General features: G+C 47.7%; 1 protein-coding gene across 6 annotated transcripts in view; it reads left to right on the top strand.

Moving 5' to 3' along the window:
* sipa1l3 (signal-induced proliferation-associated 1 like 3) overlaps positions 1–16,922 on the top strand; it is a 233,984-nt gene that overhangs the window by 188,398 nt on the left and 28,664 nt on the right. For 5 of the 6 annotated variants that reach the window (XM_085973275.1, XM_085973272.1, XM_085973273.1 and 2 more), the window contains one exon: positions 13,257–13,466. The exons of the other annotated variant lie outside the window; for it this stretch is intronic. In XM_085973275.1, coding sequence (XP_085829401.1) covers positions 13,257–13,466 — 210 coding nt within the window. The remainder of the gene's footprint in view (positions 1–13,256; positions 13,467–16,922) is intronic. 6 annotated transcript variants of the gene reach the window in all.

Here is a 16,922-nt window from a genome sequence, read left to right on the forward strand (position 1 = left end):
TGAAGTAAAACTTACCTGAACCTACTCCTGAATTTTGCTGGTTAACAGAGATTTCCGGTTATTTAGGTGCCAGTAAATCGAGAGTTTCCTGTAATTGGACTGTACAACGTATTGAAGCACTCCTGCCCTGTGCTACCTTCTTCTTCTTCTTCAGTCCCTCGGAACCGAGGATGACTTGCTTCCACATTAAAAATGAGTTCTCAGGTGACTGATGAGCCCAATGCGGGACCTACAGTCTCTGTCAGGTGGGGCAGACGGTGGTTGAAGGGGCGGGTGGGTGGAGTGCTTGGGTTGACGTGCGCTCCTTCCGCTGTTTGCGCTTGGCTTCCGCTTGCTCCCGGCGAAGAGAGTCGAGGTGTTCAGCGCCTTCCCGGATGCTTCTCCGCCACTTTTGTGCAGTCTTGGGCCAGGGATTCCCAGGTGTCGGTGAGGATGTTGCACTTTTTCAAGGAGGCTTTGAGGGTGTCCTTGAAGCGTTTCCTCTGCCCACCTGAGGTTCTCTTGCCGTGTCGTAGCTCCGAGTAGAGCGCTTGTTTTGGGAGTCTCGTATCGGGCATGCGGACGATGTGACCCGTCCATCGGAGCTGATCAAGTGTGGTCAAAGCTTCGATGCTGCGGATGTTGGCCTGAGCAAGAACACTGATGTTGGTGCGTCTATCCTGCCAGTAGATTTGCAGGATCTTGCGGAGGCAGCGTTGGTGGTACCTCTCCAGTGCTTTGAGGTGCCTGCTGTTCATGGTCCATGTCTCTGAGGCATACAGCAGGGCGGGTATCACTGCTGCTCTGTAGATCATGAGCTTGGTGCCGGGTTTGAGGTCCTGGTCTTCAAACACTCTCTTCCTCAGGCGACCGAAGGCTGCACTGGCACACATAGCCTTGCAAGCTATAAGCTTTCAAAATTCTCCCCGACTTTAAACCCAAAGTTATAAATCCTAATTGACTACGTTGGCCAAAGTAATTAAAAGATTGCTTCCACCACGATCGACGGACTGTGATCTTGTGCATTAAATCTCTTCTATGCACTTCAGGTTATTGACTAACTCTGTGACCTCATCCAGTGGAATGATTCATTTGAGGGAGTTGGGGAGAGGCACCACTGTTTCGGCAATTAAATGTAAAGTTTGGGTTCAACATTTAAAATGGAATGCTTTGTATTATTAAAAGTTAAGAATTCATTATGAACAATTTATTTAAGAATTTTATTTTTAAAAACCTTTTTTTTTACAAGTCTAGACCATTGACCCATATTTGAGTAAATGCGAGTTTAGCCTCCAGCCCTGGCCTCCTTTGCATCCCCCTTTCCCTTCTGCCCAACCATCCGTAGCAGAGCATTTGACTGCCTTGGCTGTACTCTCCCTAAACCCCTCCGCATTGCTGCTTCCCTTCCCACCTTTAAAAATCTTTTCGACTGTGATTTTGGTCATCCCAACCCGTCTGATGCTCAGCATCCATTTTGTTTTGGTGAAGTGCCACGGGTTGATTTCTACATTAATGGGAATAGGGCCATTAAGGGATAGACTGGATAATACCACAGGTAACGATAGAGGGATGGCAGAAATATTAAATCAATATTTTGCTTCAATATTTACCAGGGAGACAGACAGTGGGACATTATGTTGGATGATGAGATTAGTAATGAGATAAGTGCATTTAAAATAAAAAGAGGGGATATATTAAATAAACTAACCAAACTCGCAAAGAGGATAAAACCCCTGGTCTGGATGAATTGCATCCACGCATTTTAAAAGAATCTAGGGAAGAGATAGCGGAGGCATTACTACACATATTTAATAATTCGTTAGAAAAAGGTGTAATGCCAGAGGACTGGCGGATAGCTAACGTAACACCTATATTTAAGAAGGGGGATAGAACCTGTCCAGGGAATTATAGACCAGTCAGCTTAACATCGGTGGTAGGAAAAATAATGGAATCCCTACTAAACGAGAAAATAGAAGAACATCTAGAAACCAAAAACATAGTAATGAATAGTCAGCATGGATTTCAAAAGGGAAAGTCTTGCTTGACCAACCTCATTGAATTTTTTGAAGAGATAAGAGCGTAGACGATGGTAATGCAGTAGATGTCATTTATCTAGATTTTCAAAAGGCCTTCAATAAGGTGCCCCATAATAGACTGATGAACAAGGTCAGAGAGAGCGGAGTCAGGGGACAAGTACAGGAAACTTTGATTTATCCAGAGGTTAACTGTCCGAGGGGCACGGTGGCATAGTGGTTAGCACTGTTGCCTCACAGCGCCAGGGACCCGGGTTCAAATCTGGCCTCGGGCGACTGTCTGTGTGGAGTTTGCACATTCTCTGTGTCTGCGTGGGTTTCCTCCGGGTGCTCCGGTTTCCTCCCACAGTCCAAAGATGTGCGGGTTAGGTTGATTTGGCTATGAATAAATTGACCCTTAATGTGTGTTAGGGGATTAAATACGTGGGGTGGGATATGTGTCGGTGCAGGCTCGATGGGCCGAAATGGCCTCTATCTGCACTGTGAGGATTCTGTGAATGCTCGAGCCACCGGCAAAAATCAGGAGTCGGTTCAGTAAGTTTTTTTTCTTTTCGTTGCTTTTTTTTCACCAGTCAGGCTCTGCAAGGTCTCGCTAAAGCTGTTGCTTAGCTACAGAGACGCTTGCAAGCTACGGCCGACTGTTTAGAAGCTAAGCAACAGGGTTTGTTGCTAGATACGGAGCTCAAAAGCTTCCGTATGTTTTAACATTAGCGCTGGTTTGTCCGGCAGTTTTGATGGGACAGCAACAGCTCGGTCCCGTCGGTGCCGGATATCTCACAGTTTCCTGTAGCAGAATGGATAGCTAGCTGGCTTCAAGACAGAAAGCAGAGAGTAGGAGTACAGGGTAGCTATTCAGAGTGGCAGAAGGTGGGGAGTGGTGTTCCACAAGGATCAGTGCTGGGACCACTATTGCTCACAATTTATATTAACGATTTAGACTTTGGAATCAAAAACACAATTTCTAAATTTGCGGATGACACCAAATTTGGGGGGCGGGGGGGGGATAGTCAATGCTGAGGAGGACTGCAATAAATTACAGGAGGACATTGATAAACTTGCAGAATGGGCATATAATTGGCAAATGAAGTGCAACACAGATAAACGTGAGGTACAGGAAACTTTGGTTTATCCGGAAGTTATATGTCCGGAATACTCGATCTAACGGCAAAAATCAGGAGCCGTTTTCTATGCTTTTTTAGTTCTCGTTGCTTTTTTTTTTTCCCCAGTCAAGCACTGCAAGGTGTGGTAAACCACTTGTTGTTGTTACACACTGTTGTACCTATGCATGCCTCAACATGTCTCAGCTGGCTCCACCCACACAGGCCCAGGTATAAAGGTGATTGACCTGCAGCCCCCTGCCTTCTTGGAACCCAGTCAACCACGAGAGGCATGCTCTGTTCTTTGCTAATAAAAGCCTTTAGTTACTCTCTTAACTCTGTCTTTTATGAGTAATTAATAGCGCATCAATTTTATTAGCAAAAACAAAATGTCGACATTTGCTGAACAGCAGGCTGCTGCACCAAACGCTGAACAGCAGGCTGCTGCACCAAACGCTGAGCAACAGGAGCTGCTGCGAGCCCTCAGACCAACATGCCTGGACCTAGACCCCCAAGAAGCGGGTTCGGCTACCAAATTCGCGCATTGGCTGCGTTGCTTCGAGGCCTACCTGCAAGCCTCAACTGTGACCCTGGACGAAAACAAGTTGGAAATCCTGGCCTCAAAGGTGAGCCACCAAGTTTATACAATAATCCAGGACGCGACGACCTACGCGGCGGCTATCGGTCTGCTAAAAGGGCAATACGCACGCCCGGTAAATACGGTCTATGCCCGGCACCTCTTAAGATCCCGCAGACAGCAGCCCGGGGAATCGGTGGAGGCCTTCCTACGGGCACTACGGATACTCGGCCGAGACTGCGATTGCAAAGAAGCATCAGCCGCAGCACACACGGAGGGACTGATCCGAGATGCTTTCGTTGCGGGTCTAAGGTCCGACTACTCCCGGCAGAGACTGTTGGAAAAGGGAGAAATGGACCTGAGAAAGGCAGTGTCCCTCGCGCTCTCGCTCGACGCGGCCCACAGGAATATGGACGCCTTCTCCCCTAACCGCTCCGCAACGTGGACGCCACAACCTTGGGTCATGGGACCGCCACCTTCAACTGCTGCTGCGATGTCCAAGGCACAGAAATGTTATTTTTGTGGCCAGGCAAAACACCCCAGAGCACGCTGCCCGGCGAGAAACGCTACCTGCTCCGGCTGCGGGAAGAAAGGACACTATGTCAGCGCCTGCAAAGGTAAAACCGCTAACGCCAGCAGCGCCGCGTGCGAACCGTGGGGGCAGCCATCTTGTCCGCCATCTTGGGCTCCCCCAGCCGCGTGGGGATCGGGACCATGGGCGCCGCCATTTTGTCCGCCATCTCGGACGTCTCCAACTTCAACCACGGGGGACCCGGACTCAACCACCGCCTCATCTGACAACCACATCAACTCGCTCGACCATACGCTGGCCTCCGTGATGCTGGACCAATCTCTCCCTCATCAACTGTCCAGGTCCATGATGGACATTAAGGTAAACGGCCGCGCCACTACCTGCCTTTTTGACCGGGAGCACGGAAAGCTTTATCCACCCCGACACGGTGCGCAGTTACTCTCTCCCGGTCCTGCCGATGCGACATCGGATCTCTTTGGCTTCCAAAGCCCAGTCAGCGGACGTCGGTGGCTACTGTGTAGTGACCCTTTCAGTAAGGGGCACAGAATACAAAAATTTTAAACTCCTGGTCCTGCCCCATCTTTACGCTGCCGTTCTACTGGGGTTGGATTTTCAGTGCAACCTTAAGAGTGTCACATTAGCGTACGATGGACCCCTCCCCCCACTCACAGTCTGCAGCCAGCAGCTTTTAAATCGCCCGCCGCGCACCATTTGCAGCCTCTCCACCCTTCAAGTCCCCCCCCCCCCCCCCTTGTTCGCTAACCTCACCCGCGACTGTAAGCCCATCGCTACCAAAAGCAGGCGTTACAGTGCCGGGGATAGGAGCTTCATTAAATCCGAGGTAGCAAGACTCCTGAAGGAAGGGATTATTGAAAGTAGCACCAGCCCATGGCGAGCACAAGTGGTGGTAGTGAAGACTGGCGAAAAACAGCGCCTAGTTATTGACTGCAGCCAGACGATCAATCGCTACACCCAGCTAGATGCATACCCACTCCCCCGCATATCTGACATGGTCAATCAGATAGCACAATACCGGGTGTTCTCGACGATTGATCTGAAGTCGGCATACCACCAGCTCCCCATCAGGGCTGGGGACCGCCATTACACAGCTTTTGAAGCTGACGGTTGTCTCTACCACTTCCTCAGAGTTCCCTTCGGCGTCACCAATGGGGTTTCAGTCTTCCAACGGGAGATGGACCGGATGGTCGACCAGAACGCACTCCAGGCCACTTTCCCCTATCTAGACAACGTCACCATCTGCGGCCGCGACCAGCAGGACCATGATGTTAATCTAGAGAAATTCCTCCGTACGGCCCAGCGGCTGAACCTAACCTACAACAAGGACAAATGTATGTTTCGTACCAAGCGCCTTGCCATTCTTGGCTGTGTAGTGGAGAACGGAGTCATCGGCCCCGACCCCGACAGGATGCGCCCCCTTATGGAGCTCCCCCTCCCCCACTGCCAAAAAGCATTGAAGAGATGCCTAGGGTTTTTCTCGTACTATGCTCAGTGGGTGCCCAACTATGCGGACAAAGCCAGACCCCTCATCAAGTCCACCTCCTTCCCCCTGACAGCAGAGGCCTGTGCAGCCTTCACTCTCATAAAAGGAGATATTGCGAAGGCCACAATGCACGCAGTGGATGAGTCCATCCCTTTCCAAGTGGAGAGCGACGCATCCGACTTTGCCCTAGCTGCAACCCTTAACCAGGCGGGGAGACCCGTGGCCTTTTTCTCAAGGACCCTCCAGGGCCCCGAGATTCGACACTCCTCTGTCGAAAAGGAGGCCCAGGCCATTGTGGAAGCTGTGCGACATTGGAGGCATTACCTGGCCGGAAAACGATTTACCCTGCTCACTGACCAGCGTTCAGTAGCTTTTATGTTTAATAATAAGCAGAGGGGCAAAATCAAGAACGACAAGATCTTGAGGTGGAGAATCGAACTCTCCACCTACAATTACGATATCTTGTACCGGCCCGGGAAATTCAATGAGCCCCCAGATGCCCTATCACGTGGTACATGCGCCAACGCGCAGGTCGATAGACTGAAGACCCTCCACAATGACCTCTGCCACCCGGGGGTCACCAGGTTTTTTCACTTCATCAAATCCCGTAACCTGCCCTACTCCATCGAGGAGGTCAGGACCATGACCAGGAACTGCCAAATCTGTGCCGAGTGCAAACCGCATTTTTATAGGCCAGACAGAGCAAGCCTGATCAAAGCCACGCGCCCCTTTGAACGGCTGAGCGTCGATTTTAAAGGGCCCCTCCCCTCCTCCGACCGCAATGTGTACTTCCTCAACATAATTGATGAGTACTCCCGTTTCCCATTTGCCATCCCTTGCTCAGACATGACCAGTACCACGGTCATTAAATGTCTGAATGACCTCTTCGCCTTGTTCGGTTTCCCTAGCTATATTCATAGCGACAGGGGCTCATCCTTTATGAGCGACGAACTCCGGCAGTACCTGCTCTCGAGAGGTATCGCTACAAGCAGGACCACCAGCTACAACCCCCGGGGGAATGGCCAGGTGGAAAGGGAGAATGCGACGGTCTGGAAGGCAGTCCTTTTAAACTTGAAATCTAAGGGCCTTCCGACCTCTCGCTGGCAGGAAGTCCTCCCTGCGGCGCTCCATTCCATTCGGTCACTGCTCTGTACAGCCACCCATGCTACCCCTCACGAGAGAATGTTCTCCTTCCCCAGGAAGTCCACATCGGGGATCTCGTTACCGACATGGCTGACTTCTCCAGGACCCGTCCTACTGCGGAAGCACGTGAGGTCCCATAAGACGGACCCCCTGGTCGAGAGGGTGAGCCTCCTCCATGCCAACCCTCGGTATGCTTACGTGGTGTACCCAGACGGGCGGGAGGACACAGTCTCCATACGGGACCTCGCACCTTCGGGTGCTCCCGAAACACCCCCCTCGCCATCCACGCCTACCCCCAGTACGCTTACGTAGCGTACCCGGACGGGCGGGAGGACACAGCCCCCACACGAGATCTCGCACCTTTGGGTGCCCCTGAAACACTACCATTGCCATCCACCACTACCCACAACCCAACCCCGCTAGACGGCATGCCGCAGCCCCAGGACCCGTCATTGACCACCCAACCACTCAATGAGACGCCAGACTCAACGTTGGATGCTGCACCATCACCGCCGCCACCACGGCGATCAGGACGGCATACAAGGCCACCTGATAAACTTACTTACACGAACCTTTAGTACACTTCACCCCGCCGGACTCAATTTTAAACAAGGGGTGAATGTGGTAAACCACTGGTTGTTGTTGTTGTTACACACTGTTGTACCTATGCATGCCTCAACATGTCTCGGCTGGCTCCACCCACACAGGCCCAGGTATAAAGGTGATTGACCTGCAGCCCCCTGCCTTCTTGGAACCCAGTCAACCACGAGAGGCATGCTCTGTTCTTTGCTAATAAAAGCCTTTAGTTACTCTCTTAACTCTCAGTCTTTTATGAGTAATTAATAGCGCATCACAAGGTCTGTAGCTATAGCAACAGCTTCAGCTACAGATGCTTGCAGCTGCAGCCGACTGTTTTGAAGCTGTTGCTAAGCAACAGGGTTTGTTGATTCACACGGAGCTTCTCAGTTCGTATGTTTAAACATTAACTCTTGTATGTCCGGCACTTTTGATGTTACGGCACCAGCTCGGTCCCGTCCGTGCCGGATAGCAGAAAGTTTCCTGTATTTTGGTAGGAAGAATAGGGAGGTCATTTATTACTTGGAGGGTGCGAGTCTGGGTGGGGTAGAGGAACAAAGGGATCTCGGAGTACAAATACACAAATCACTAAAAGTTGCGACACAGGTTAGCAAGGTCATAAAAAAAGCAAACCAAGCACTAGGGTTTATTTCTAGAGGGATAGAATTGAAAAGTAGGGAAGTTATGCTAAACCTGTATCGAACCTTGGTTAGACCACACTTGGAGTACTGCGTACAGTTCTGGTCGCCATATTATAAAAAGGATAGAGGCACTGGAGAGGGTGCAGAGAAGATTTACAAGGATGATACCAGAAATGCGAGGGTATACATATCAGGAAAGGATGAACAGGCTGGGTCTCTTTTCTTGAAAGAAGAAGGCCGAGTGGTGACCTAATAGAGGTCTTTAAAATTATGAAAGGTTTTGATAGAGTGGATACAGAGAGAGTGTTTCCACTTGTGGGGAAGAGCATAACTAGAGGCCATCAATATAAGAGAGTCACCAAGAAATCCAATAGGGAATTCAGGAGAAACTTCTTTACCCAAAGAATGGTGAGAATGTGGAACTCGCTGCCACAGGGAGTGGTTGAAGCGAATAGTATCGATGCATTTAAGAGGCTAGACGAGCATATGAGGGAGAAGGGAATAGAGGGTTAAGCTGATAGATTTAGATGAGGAAAGACGGGAGGAGGCTCGAGTGGAGCATAAACGCCGGCATGGACTGGTTGGGCCGAATGGCCTGTTTCTGTGCCGTATATCCTGAGTAATTTGATATCCACCTGAACACACAGGCTGTCAGAAGCCTTTAGAACTGTGGCCAACTGTAATTGAGGCACATTTCTTGCACAAAAGGCATTTCATCCAGGCACAGCATCAATCCTTTGGATCTGTTCCTGCGCTGTGAAGTTTCATCCTTTTAATGGGGGGGTAAAAACCTGGATCAAACTTTCAACTTTAGCTCCAGTCCCCTTTTCTCTCCATATTTTTAGAAGTAGAAATGTTGTGTTCTAAGAAGACAATGTTTACATCAAAGTATAAGAGTTTGATGTGTGAATTCTAGGATCTGGAGCCGGTTGCTGTGGCTTTGTTAGCTCCTCTTGGATGTGGAATTTCACAATATGGGTTTGGATGGGGAAAGCCCTTCAGCCATTTGATCTACCAGCCTACCCTTTTCCCATTGCAGTATCTAGCTGTTTGTTTGGCAACTCATTGCATTTCTTGATCACCCAGACATCATCGATGTCTGCTCTAAATTTACCCTTCACAACCCTAAACATGCGCCTGTTTGTGTTGCTGTTGTATTTGAAAGTGACGTTTCAAGTTTACTCTATCCTATTAATGATCTCGTAGTCCCCACTGGGGTGCCTCTTTGAGGTTGAGGAATCCCAGTTTATGATTGTTCCTCATATTTCTTCCCTCGAACATCAGGAATCAGTCTTGTTGGTCTCCACTGCATTGCCTTTAGGGCTTGGATGTCCTTTGGAGACGGTAACTGTACCAGTAAGCACTATCTATCCACTTTGCCCTGAGGTGGTGAAGAAGCCTGATTAGCTATAGTTTTCTTGATTAACATGAAATGCAACTCGTTGTTCAATAGCCCAACAGTAAACATGGAACAGTGCTTTGGTGATTCCATGTTGTCTTGCTGGTAGTTGGATAACTGTTGAAAGTGCTTTCAATTCAATCACTTCGCGTGTCAGCTGTGGCTCAGTGGATAGCACTCTCGCCTCTTGAGTTGGAAGGTGGTGGGTTCAAGTCCCACTCCAGAGACTTGAGCACAAAAGCTAGGCCGACACTCCCAGCGCAGTGCTGAGGGAGCGCTGACCATCTTTTGGATGGGACATTATACCGAGGCCCCATCTGCGCACTCTCAGGTGGATATAAAAGATATCACCGCATTATTTCAAAGATCAGGGGCATTCTCCTCCGTATCCTGGCCCACATTTATCACTAAAAGCAGATGATCTGGTCATTATCACATTGCTGTTTGTGGGAGCTTGCTGTGTGCAAATTGGCTGCCGCGTTTCCCACATTACAACAGTGACCGCACTACAAAATAAAAAGGTACTTCATTGGCTGTAAAGCACTTTGGGACTTCCTGAGGTGGTAAAAGGCGCTATAGAAATGCAAGTTCTTTCATTTCCCCTCTTTTTCTCTTCTCCCACCCCCTCTCGATCACTTAAAACAGGTTGAGCTTTTTGATCTTTTTCGTGTGACAATGTAACCTGTTCGGACTCCACCAAATCGTCTCTCCTGGCTGGAGAAGACTAGCTTTTTGTTGCCGTTGGGAGAAAATGAGTCTTTGAATGTTCTTTTATTATACGAATTGGGAAATGTCAAATGTCCCAATCCTGGATGCTGACTGGTGCATTTGGGAAAAAAACCTCTATCCTGGCCAGGGCTCCGTGTGAAATCTGGCTCGTATGTCATTTTTACCTATTACAAGGGAGCCAGCAACATAATTTATTATAATAAATCCCATCAAATATGACTGATTCGCATTAGGTTGCCACTGGGCTAATGGAATTTCCTGGTAAACAGTCGACATAAGATTTTTGATACAGACTAGTGTTGTTACTGGCTGAGGGCAACATGTTTAAGTCCTCTCAAACCAGGAGATCCCTGTCACCACCACCAGTACTTCAGCCACAGTGCAGATGTCTCCGATGTTTCACACGCTCGCCATTATGTTTAATTTATGGGTTTTTTATGATGCTGAAATCCCAGTGGCAACACTGCAAGCTAAGTAAGTAATTGGATCAGTAATTTGGTCAGCAACATTGGAGCATTTGCGAAGAATTGACTGTTTGTGAATGTGATTTGTGTCACTGCTGTGCTTACCTTGCAAAGGCCAGTGCCCACCATGCAGATCCTCCACTTAATCTCTGTGTCGATCATACTCTGCCACGGTTCTTTCTCGTGCAGTAGTGCTTATATCACTGAAGCTTTATACACTTGCCAAATAGCTAACAATCTTGGCCCTGCGTTACTGCAAAATCCAGGATTATCCACTACTGTGCTCTTCAGCTCCTGATTGTTTTTACGCATTCATCATTTTAATAAGGGGATAGCCCAAGGACAGATAAAAAATCCTGGTATTTTTGTCCAGTTTCTTGTGACCTCCAAACTTGGCAGTATAATCTTTCGCTGGAGCTTAAAAATCGAATATGAGGCCCTTGCGTGGGAGTTTACACTGAGTGAAACAGTGCACGCTTGTTCTGTTAATTCCTAAAAATAGAGTTCACTATAAATGACCTAAAACCATTGTGAACTTGGCAATTACTGTTGATGATTGCAGCAGACAAATTGACGTGTTTCTATGATTCTCCTTTGTTATTTTCGAGGCTTTAACTCATTTAAAACAAACTGGTTAATGCTTGACTTAAAATGGCAGATAAAGGAATGTCTTCCGAACTTGTTGAGCTTTTGTCCGCTAATACTGTTGGTAGTCATTTTTCAGCTATGCTGTTTCGGCTGCTCCACACCAGGGCTCCAAGTAATGAGATTTTTACACCGAGCGAAGTTGTGCACTCTTTAAAATGGAGTGCAAAGATTAGCCCTCTGAAGGAAAGCGATAAAGAACAGGTTTATCTTAGGCTCAAACTTAATTAATAGTATTTCTGCTGCTCAAATCAGTGAGCAATGACTGAATTATCCTTGTTACACAGAGGTAAATGAGCTAGTGCTGCTGTCAAAAGACCAGTTCTAAAAAAAAAAAAAAAAATCTTCAGCCATTTGCTACTTTGCTGAAATTGAGAATCTTGCTAGTCTCTTTGCACCAAGCACCCTGCCAGAGTGTTATGTATGGGGAATTTTACTCAGGTTTGAATTCAAGCCAGACTGGTGGGACAGTGGTCTCCTTTCTCTGCCTGTAAGGTATCAAATGACCCTCCCTGTATATGGTGCTCAGCCTCCAACCGGGCAGCTGGTTCATCCAGTGCACGTCGGTGCGATATATCATTGCCTTCTGATTCCATTCTTGTTATGTCATTACCTTTGCACATAACTTCATTTTTATTCGGGCGATTCTGTATTTTCTTCGAGTGGGGGGGGTGGGGAAGCAGTTTCTTTTTTAAAGAAAGACAGACTTAAATTCACGTAACTTTTTACAGCCACAGAAGTTCTTCATGTGCAGTGAATTATTTTAAGTGCAGTGACTATAATGTAGATAAATGCACACAGCAAGATGCCAAAGACAGCCATTAGATAAATGGCCAGTGGACTTGTCTTTGGTGGGTGAGGGAAGAATGTTGACCAGGATGTTAGGGCATCCCCCTGTACTGAGCAGTGCCGCGTGACGTAAGAAAACTACTAGGCACTTGGTCTAAGCGTTAAACAAAGCTTTAATCAACTGTTTTCCAACATGGAGGTCTAGTTGTGTCCTTCACTAGTTCCTGTTAAGAATGTCCTGCACAAGCTGGGCCCATGCCCGAGTATTTATACTCTCCCTGGACAGCGCCACCCGCAGGCCGCTCAGTATTATTTCATAAGTCTTTCATGAATGACTGATTCATGTCACTGAGTACGTGGGCAGCACGGTGGCATAGTGGTTAGCACTGTTGCCTCACAGCGCCAGGGACCCGGGTTCAAATCCAGCCTCGGGTGACTGTGTGGAGTTTGCACATTCTCCCCGTGTTTGCGTGGGTTTCCTCCGGGTGCTCCGGTTTCCTCCCACAGTCCAAAGATGTGCGGGTTAGGTTGATTGGCCATGATAAAAATTGACCCTTCGTGTTAGGGGGGATTAAATACGTGGGGTTAAGGGGTTACGGGGATAGGGCTTGGGTGGGATGGCTGTCGGTGTAGGGACCGGGTGCTAGGGTTTGGATGATCAGCCATGATCTCGTTGAATGGCGGAGCAGGCTCGAAGGGCCGAGGCTCCTGCTCCTATCTTCTATGTTTCTATGTTACCTGTGACAATGCAGCACTCGCGAGTAGTGCACTGACCCGTCGGCCCAGTTCATGTGCTCAAGCCTCGGAGTGAGGCTTGAATGCACAGCTTTCTGACTCTGGGGAAAGTCTGCTGCCAACTGAGCAAAACGGACAACAGAAATAGGCCCCATGTGAAGTGAGCTTGGTCAGTCTCAACCCAGTTCTTGGGAAAAGGCTCGCCGTCGAATAGCTGTGTCCAAGTTCACATGAAGAATGCCAACTTTGACGAGGTTCACGGGCTCCTAGCACTTGTGATAGCGTTCCCTCAAAATGAGCCGCAATCTTCAGGAGAGGAGAGAAGACGGAAGGGGAACAGGTGGAAATACATAGACTAACTTGATTTTTTTTTATTGTTTGCTCATTTTTATTTATTTTTAATTTTGTTTTTCCAGCACACTAAATTGCAGACCAGGACAGCCCCCTCACACGTACAAGACCCCACCTCCGGAAGTATCTAAGCCAGCGACATCATATCCTCAGCTCTCCGCCTCTGCCCCCAAATCTTTCTACTCCTATCAGAATGTGAAGAATATATGTCCAGCTGGGTGGAAAAAAACAGCCAATACCCCGAGCCGACCATCTGGATTCACAGAAACAAAAACGTAGGCGCCTTGTCATAAGCAGATTGGAGCTCAATCTTTTACCATCAAAATAAGTACAGCTTATTAGGGCTTCTTTGATATTTGCACTTAACACTGTAAAAAATGACCTAGATTGTACAGCACAGAAACAGACCATTCGGCCCAACTGGTCCGTGCCGGTGTTTCTGCTCCACACAAGCCTCCTCCCACTTCTCTTCATCTCACTCTATCAGTATATCCTTCTATTCCTTTCTCCCTCCTGTGCTTATCTAGCCTCCCCTTAAATGCCTCTACACTATTCGCCTCAACCACTCCCTGTGGTAGCGAGTTCCACATTCTCACCACTCTCTGGGTAAAGAAGTTTCTCCTGAATTCCCGATTGGATTTATTAGTGACTGTCTTATATTGATGGCCCCTAGTTTTGCTCTCCTGCAAGTGGAAACATCTTCTCTATGTCTACTCTATCAAACTCTCTCATAATCCTAAAGACCTCGGTCAGGTCACCCCTCAGCCTTCACTTTTCTAGAGAAAACTCCCAGCCTGTTCAATCTTACCTGATTTCCTGTTCAAAAAGTGTTTGCGACACAAAGAATGCAGACACTGGCTTTGCGTTTGCCTACGCCTCGAGCTCCCCGTCTCCCGTTTGGGGAGGAGCTGATCCCAGGCCGGGTGCCTGCCCGACAGCGAGACCAGAGTGTCATCCGCAGCCTGCTCTCAGCCGAGGGCTGCCCTCCGGCCTCCCCAAATTATTGGAAAGCAGCAATGGCTGAGGCTGTGGAGCCAGGTTTTGGCCTCTACTTTGTTGGGTTTGATCGTGCCACTGCAACAAATGTAAATTATACTAGCCATGGAATCATCCATTTATTGCCATTTTTGGCTTCACTCTGATCTTAAATGGAATGCTCCCATCTTATTCCATTGCTAAATCTGCCTCCCATAATCTTGGTCCCTCCATAGTTTGGGCTTTCTATAATGCTCAAGACCCTCCAAGACTTGAATGCTAGTTAGATCTGGAGGAAGGTTACCCCTGCACCTCTTGAACTCCTGGACAAGATGCAAGATTATCTGATGGGCAAAACCCCCTCTAATGTTTATCGTCTTCCTCTGTTGGAATCTTTCTTGTCTCTCTGCTTTACTGATATTTATTACATTATTGCTTCTCCGAACTTGTTCCTCCTGAGCACCGCCTTGCACTTTCTTCCACTTCCCTCCATCGTCACGGTGTTGAAAAGCAGAATCTGGAGCAGTCTCCCGCTTTATTCATTCTTTCCCGGGGACCCAGAACTGTGGAATTTCTTATCTCCCTCGGACTTTTCCTTGCTCTTGCAACCTAGAGGCTTTTAAAATCCAGCGTTGGCATCCTGTAACCACCATTACCTGATTTACCTATTCCAATCTATCCAAATGTTTGGGCCTTGGTCTGTCTTCTGCATTTCTCGATTTTTAAAAAAAGTGCTTCCTTCTCGCCTTACTCTGGATTCTTTGGTAGTTAAGAAGACATTTTTTGTGTTTGTTTCCTTTGATTTTCTATGGGCAGGAACCTATATATGCATCTTTACAGTCTCCCCCTCCCCTCTCACTCTTCCTAGCTTTCATGACATGTTTTTGGGGAGGGGGGCCTTCTGGGGACTGGGTCTGTGTAATTTAATGCATTTACCCATATGGTTTTGTTTTGCAGGGTTGGAGTATCAAAGCAGGGAAGTCCTGCTGCAACTGTACAGGGCATTGGTGAGACCACACCTGGAGTACTGTGTACAGTTTTGGTCTCCATATTTAAGGAGGGATGTACTTGCATTGGAGGCAGTTCAGAGAAGGTTCACGAGGTTGATTCCTGAGATGAAGGGGTTGACTTATGAAGAAAGATTGAGCAAGTTGGGCCTATACTCATTGGAGTTTAGAAGAATGAGAGGGGATCTTATTGAAACATATAAGATACTGAGGGGGCTCGACAAGGTAGATGCAGAGAGGATGTTTCCCCTCGTGGGGGAATCTAGAACGCGGGGGCACAGTTTCAGAATAAGGGGGCGCCCTTTTAGAACTGAGATGAGGAGGAATTTCTTCTGAGGGTCGTAAATCTGTGGAATTCTCTGCCCCAGCGAGCTGTGGAGGCTGGGTCATTGAATATATTTAAGGTGGAGAGAGACAGATTTTTGAACAATAAGGGAGTGAAGGGTCATGGGGAGCGGGCGGGGAAATGGAGCTGAGCCCAAGGTCAGATCAGCCATGATCTCATCAGGCTCGAGGGGCCAAATGACCTATTCCTGCTCTTATTTCTTATGTTCTTAAACCATTGCATCCTAATTATGAGGCCTTTTTTTTTTTAACAATCTTCAAATTGTTGTCCTGTCCCCACCTCAGGAACTTTGGAGGAGAGCGAGTTTGCTGCAGCCCTTGTATGAAAGCATGGAATGAGAAGGTCATTCGGTCATTGAGCCCGTTTAATGTACTGTAGGAGCTAGTTCTGTATTAATATTTCCAAACACATTGCCTTAATCAATGTAGGAAAGATTTTGTAATGGTTGCCTTGACGTATTTTGTTTGTGATTGCGTTCCTGTTGTATCCACGTGTTTGCGCCGCTCACGAGGCAGGGGGAGGGAAAGGGAAACCACCTTGGTCATTTTCCATCTTCATTACTTCGATAAGCACCATCGACAACTTGCTATGGCCACCCGTGTAAGTGAAGTAACTTGACTGGCTAAATTATTGGCTTTGAGTGATTCAGTGAGCTTGTTATATCAGCTGGGTGTTGATTCATTTCCCTCGCTGCAGATTGGACTCAGTAGTTCTAATCTGTTGGCTCCTTCCCTTCAACCCCTACCAAAAAAAAGTCGACAATGTGGGGGGGGGGGGGGGTGTGGGGGTGGGGGGGGGGGGGGGGGGGCTAGCTTATGAGCTCCCGTTTCTGGAGAGGGGCTTGAACCCACGACCTGACACCGAGGCGCGAGTGCCGCCCACTGAGCCATGGCTGATAAATTGTGAAAGGGAAAGTAAGCTGCCTTTGTTACTGGAATAGCTTAAAGAAACAGGGATTCTTATATTGGAATATTTATTGGTGGGAGAATTGTTAACATTGTGATTCTGCCTCTAGCTGTCTTCCAAATGAGAAATTCCAAATTTAGAAAAATACAACTGGAAACTGTGGATTTGCTGATGGGCAATTAAAAAAAAAAAATTGAAATTGAATAGGTCCTGGCATCTGCTCTCTAACTCAGTCTGCTCATAAATTGAGCCCCAGGATCCCAGGCCTTGGCTAAGCTCAAACCATTAACTTTGTTAAAATTTCTGTAAAAAAAACTTGTATTTTGAGATTTTTTTAGTTACTTCAACTTATTTGAATTTTCCAGTTTCAACTTTTACTGGTTCGAGTCACTTACACTTTTAGCTTTTGGTGTGGAACTGTAATGGCTGCCTTCTGTGTTTGTTGTAGAATGTGATTCTTGGATCTAATAAGATTAGCCATTGATCAGTGACCCATG

Source organism: Somniosus microcephalus, chromosome 34 (assembly GCF_052327205.1).
Source record: "Somniosus microcephalus isolate GS21.2 chromosome 34, FLI_Smic_1.0, whole genome shotgun sequence".
NCBI classification, from domain to species: domain Eukaryota; kingdom Metazoa; phylum Chordata; class Chondrichthyes; order Squaliformes; family Somniosidae; genus Somniosus; species Somniosus microcephalus.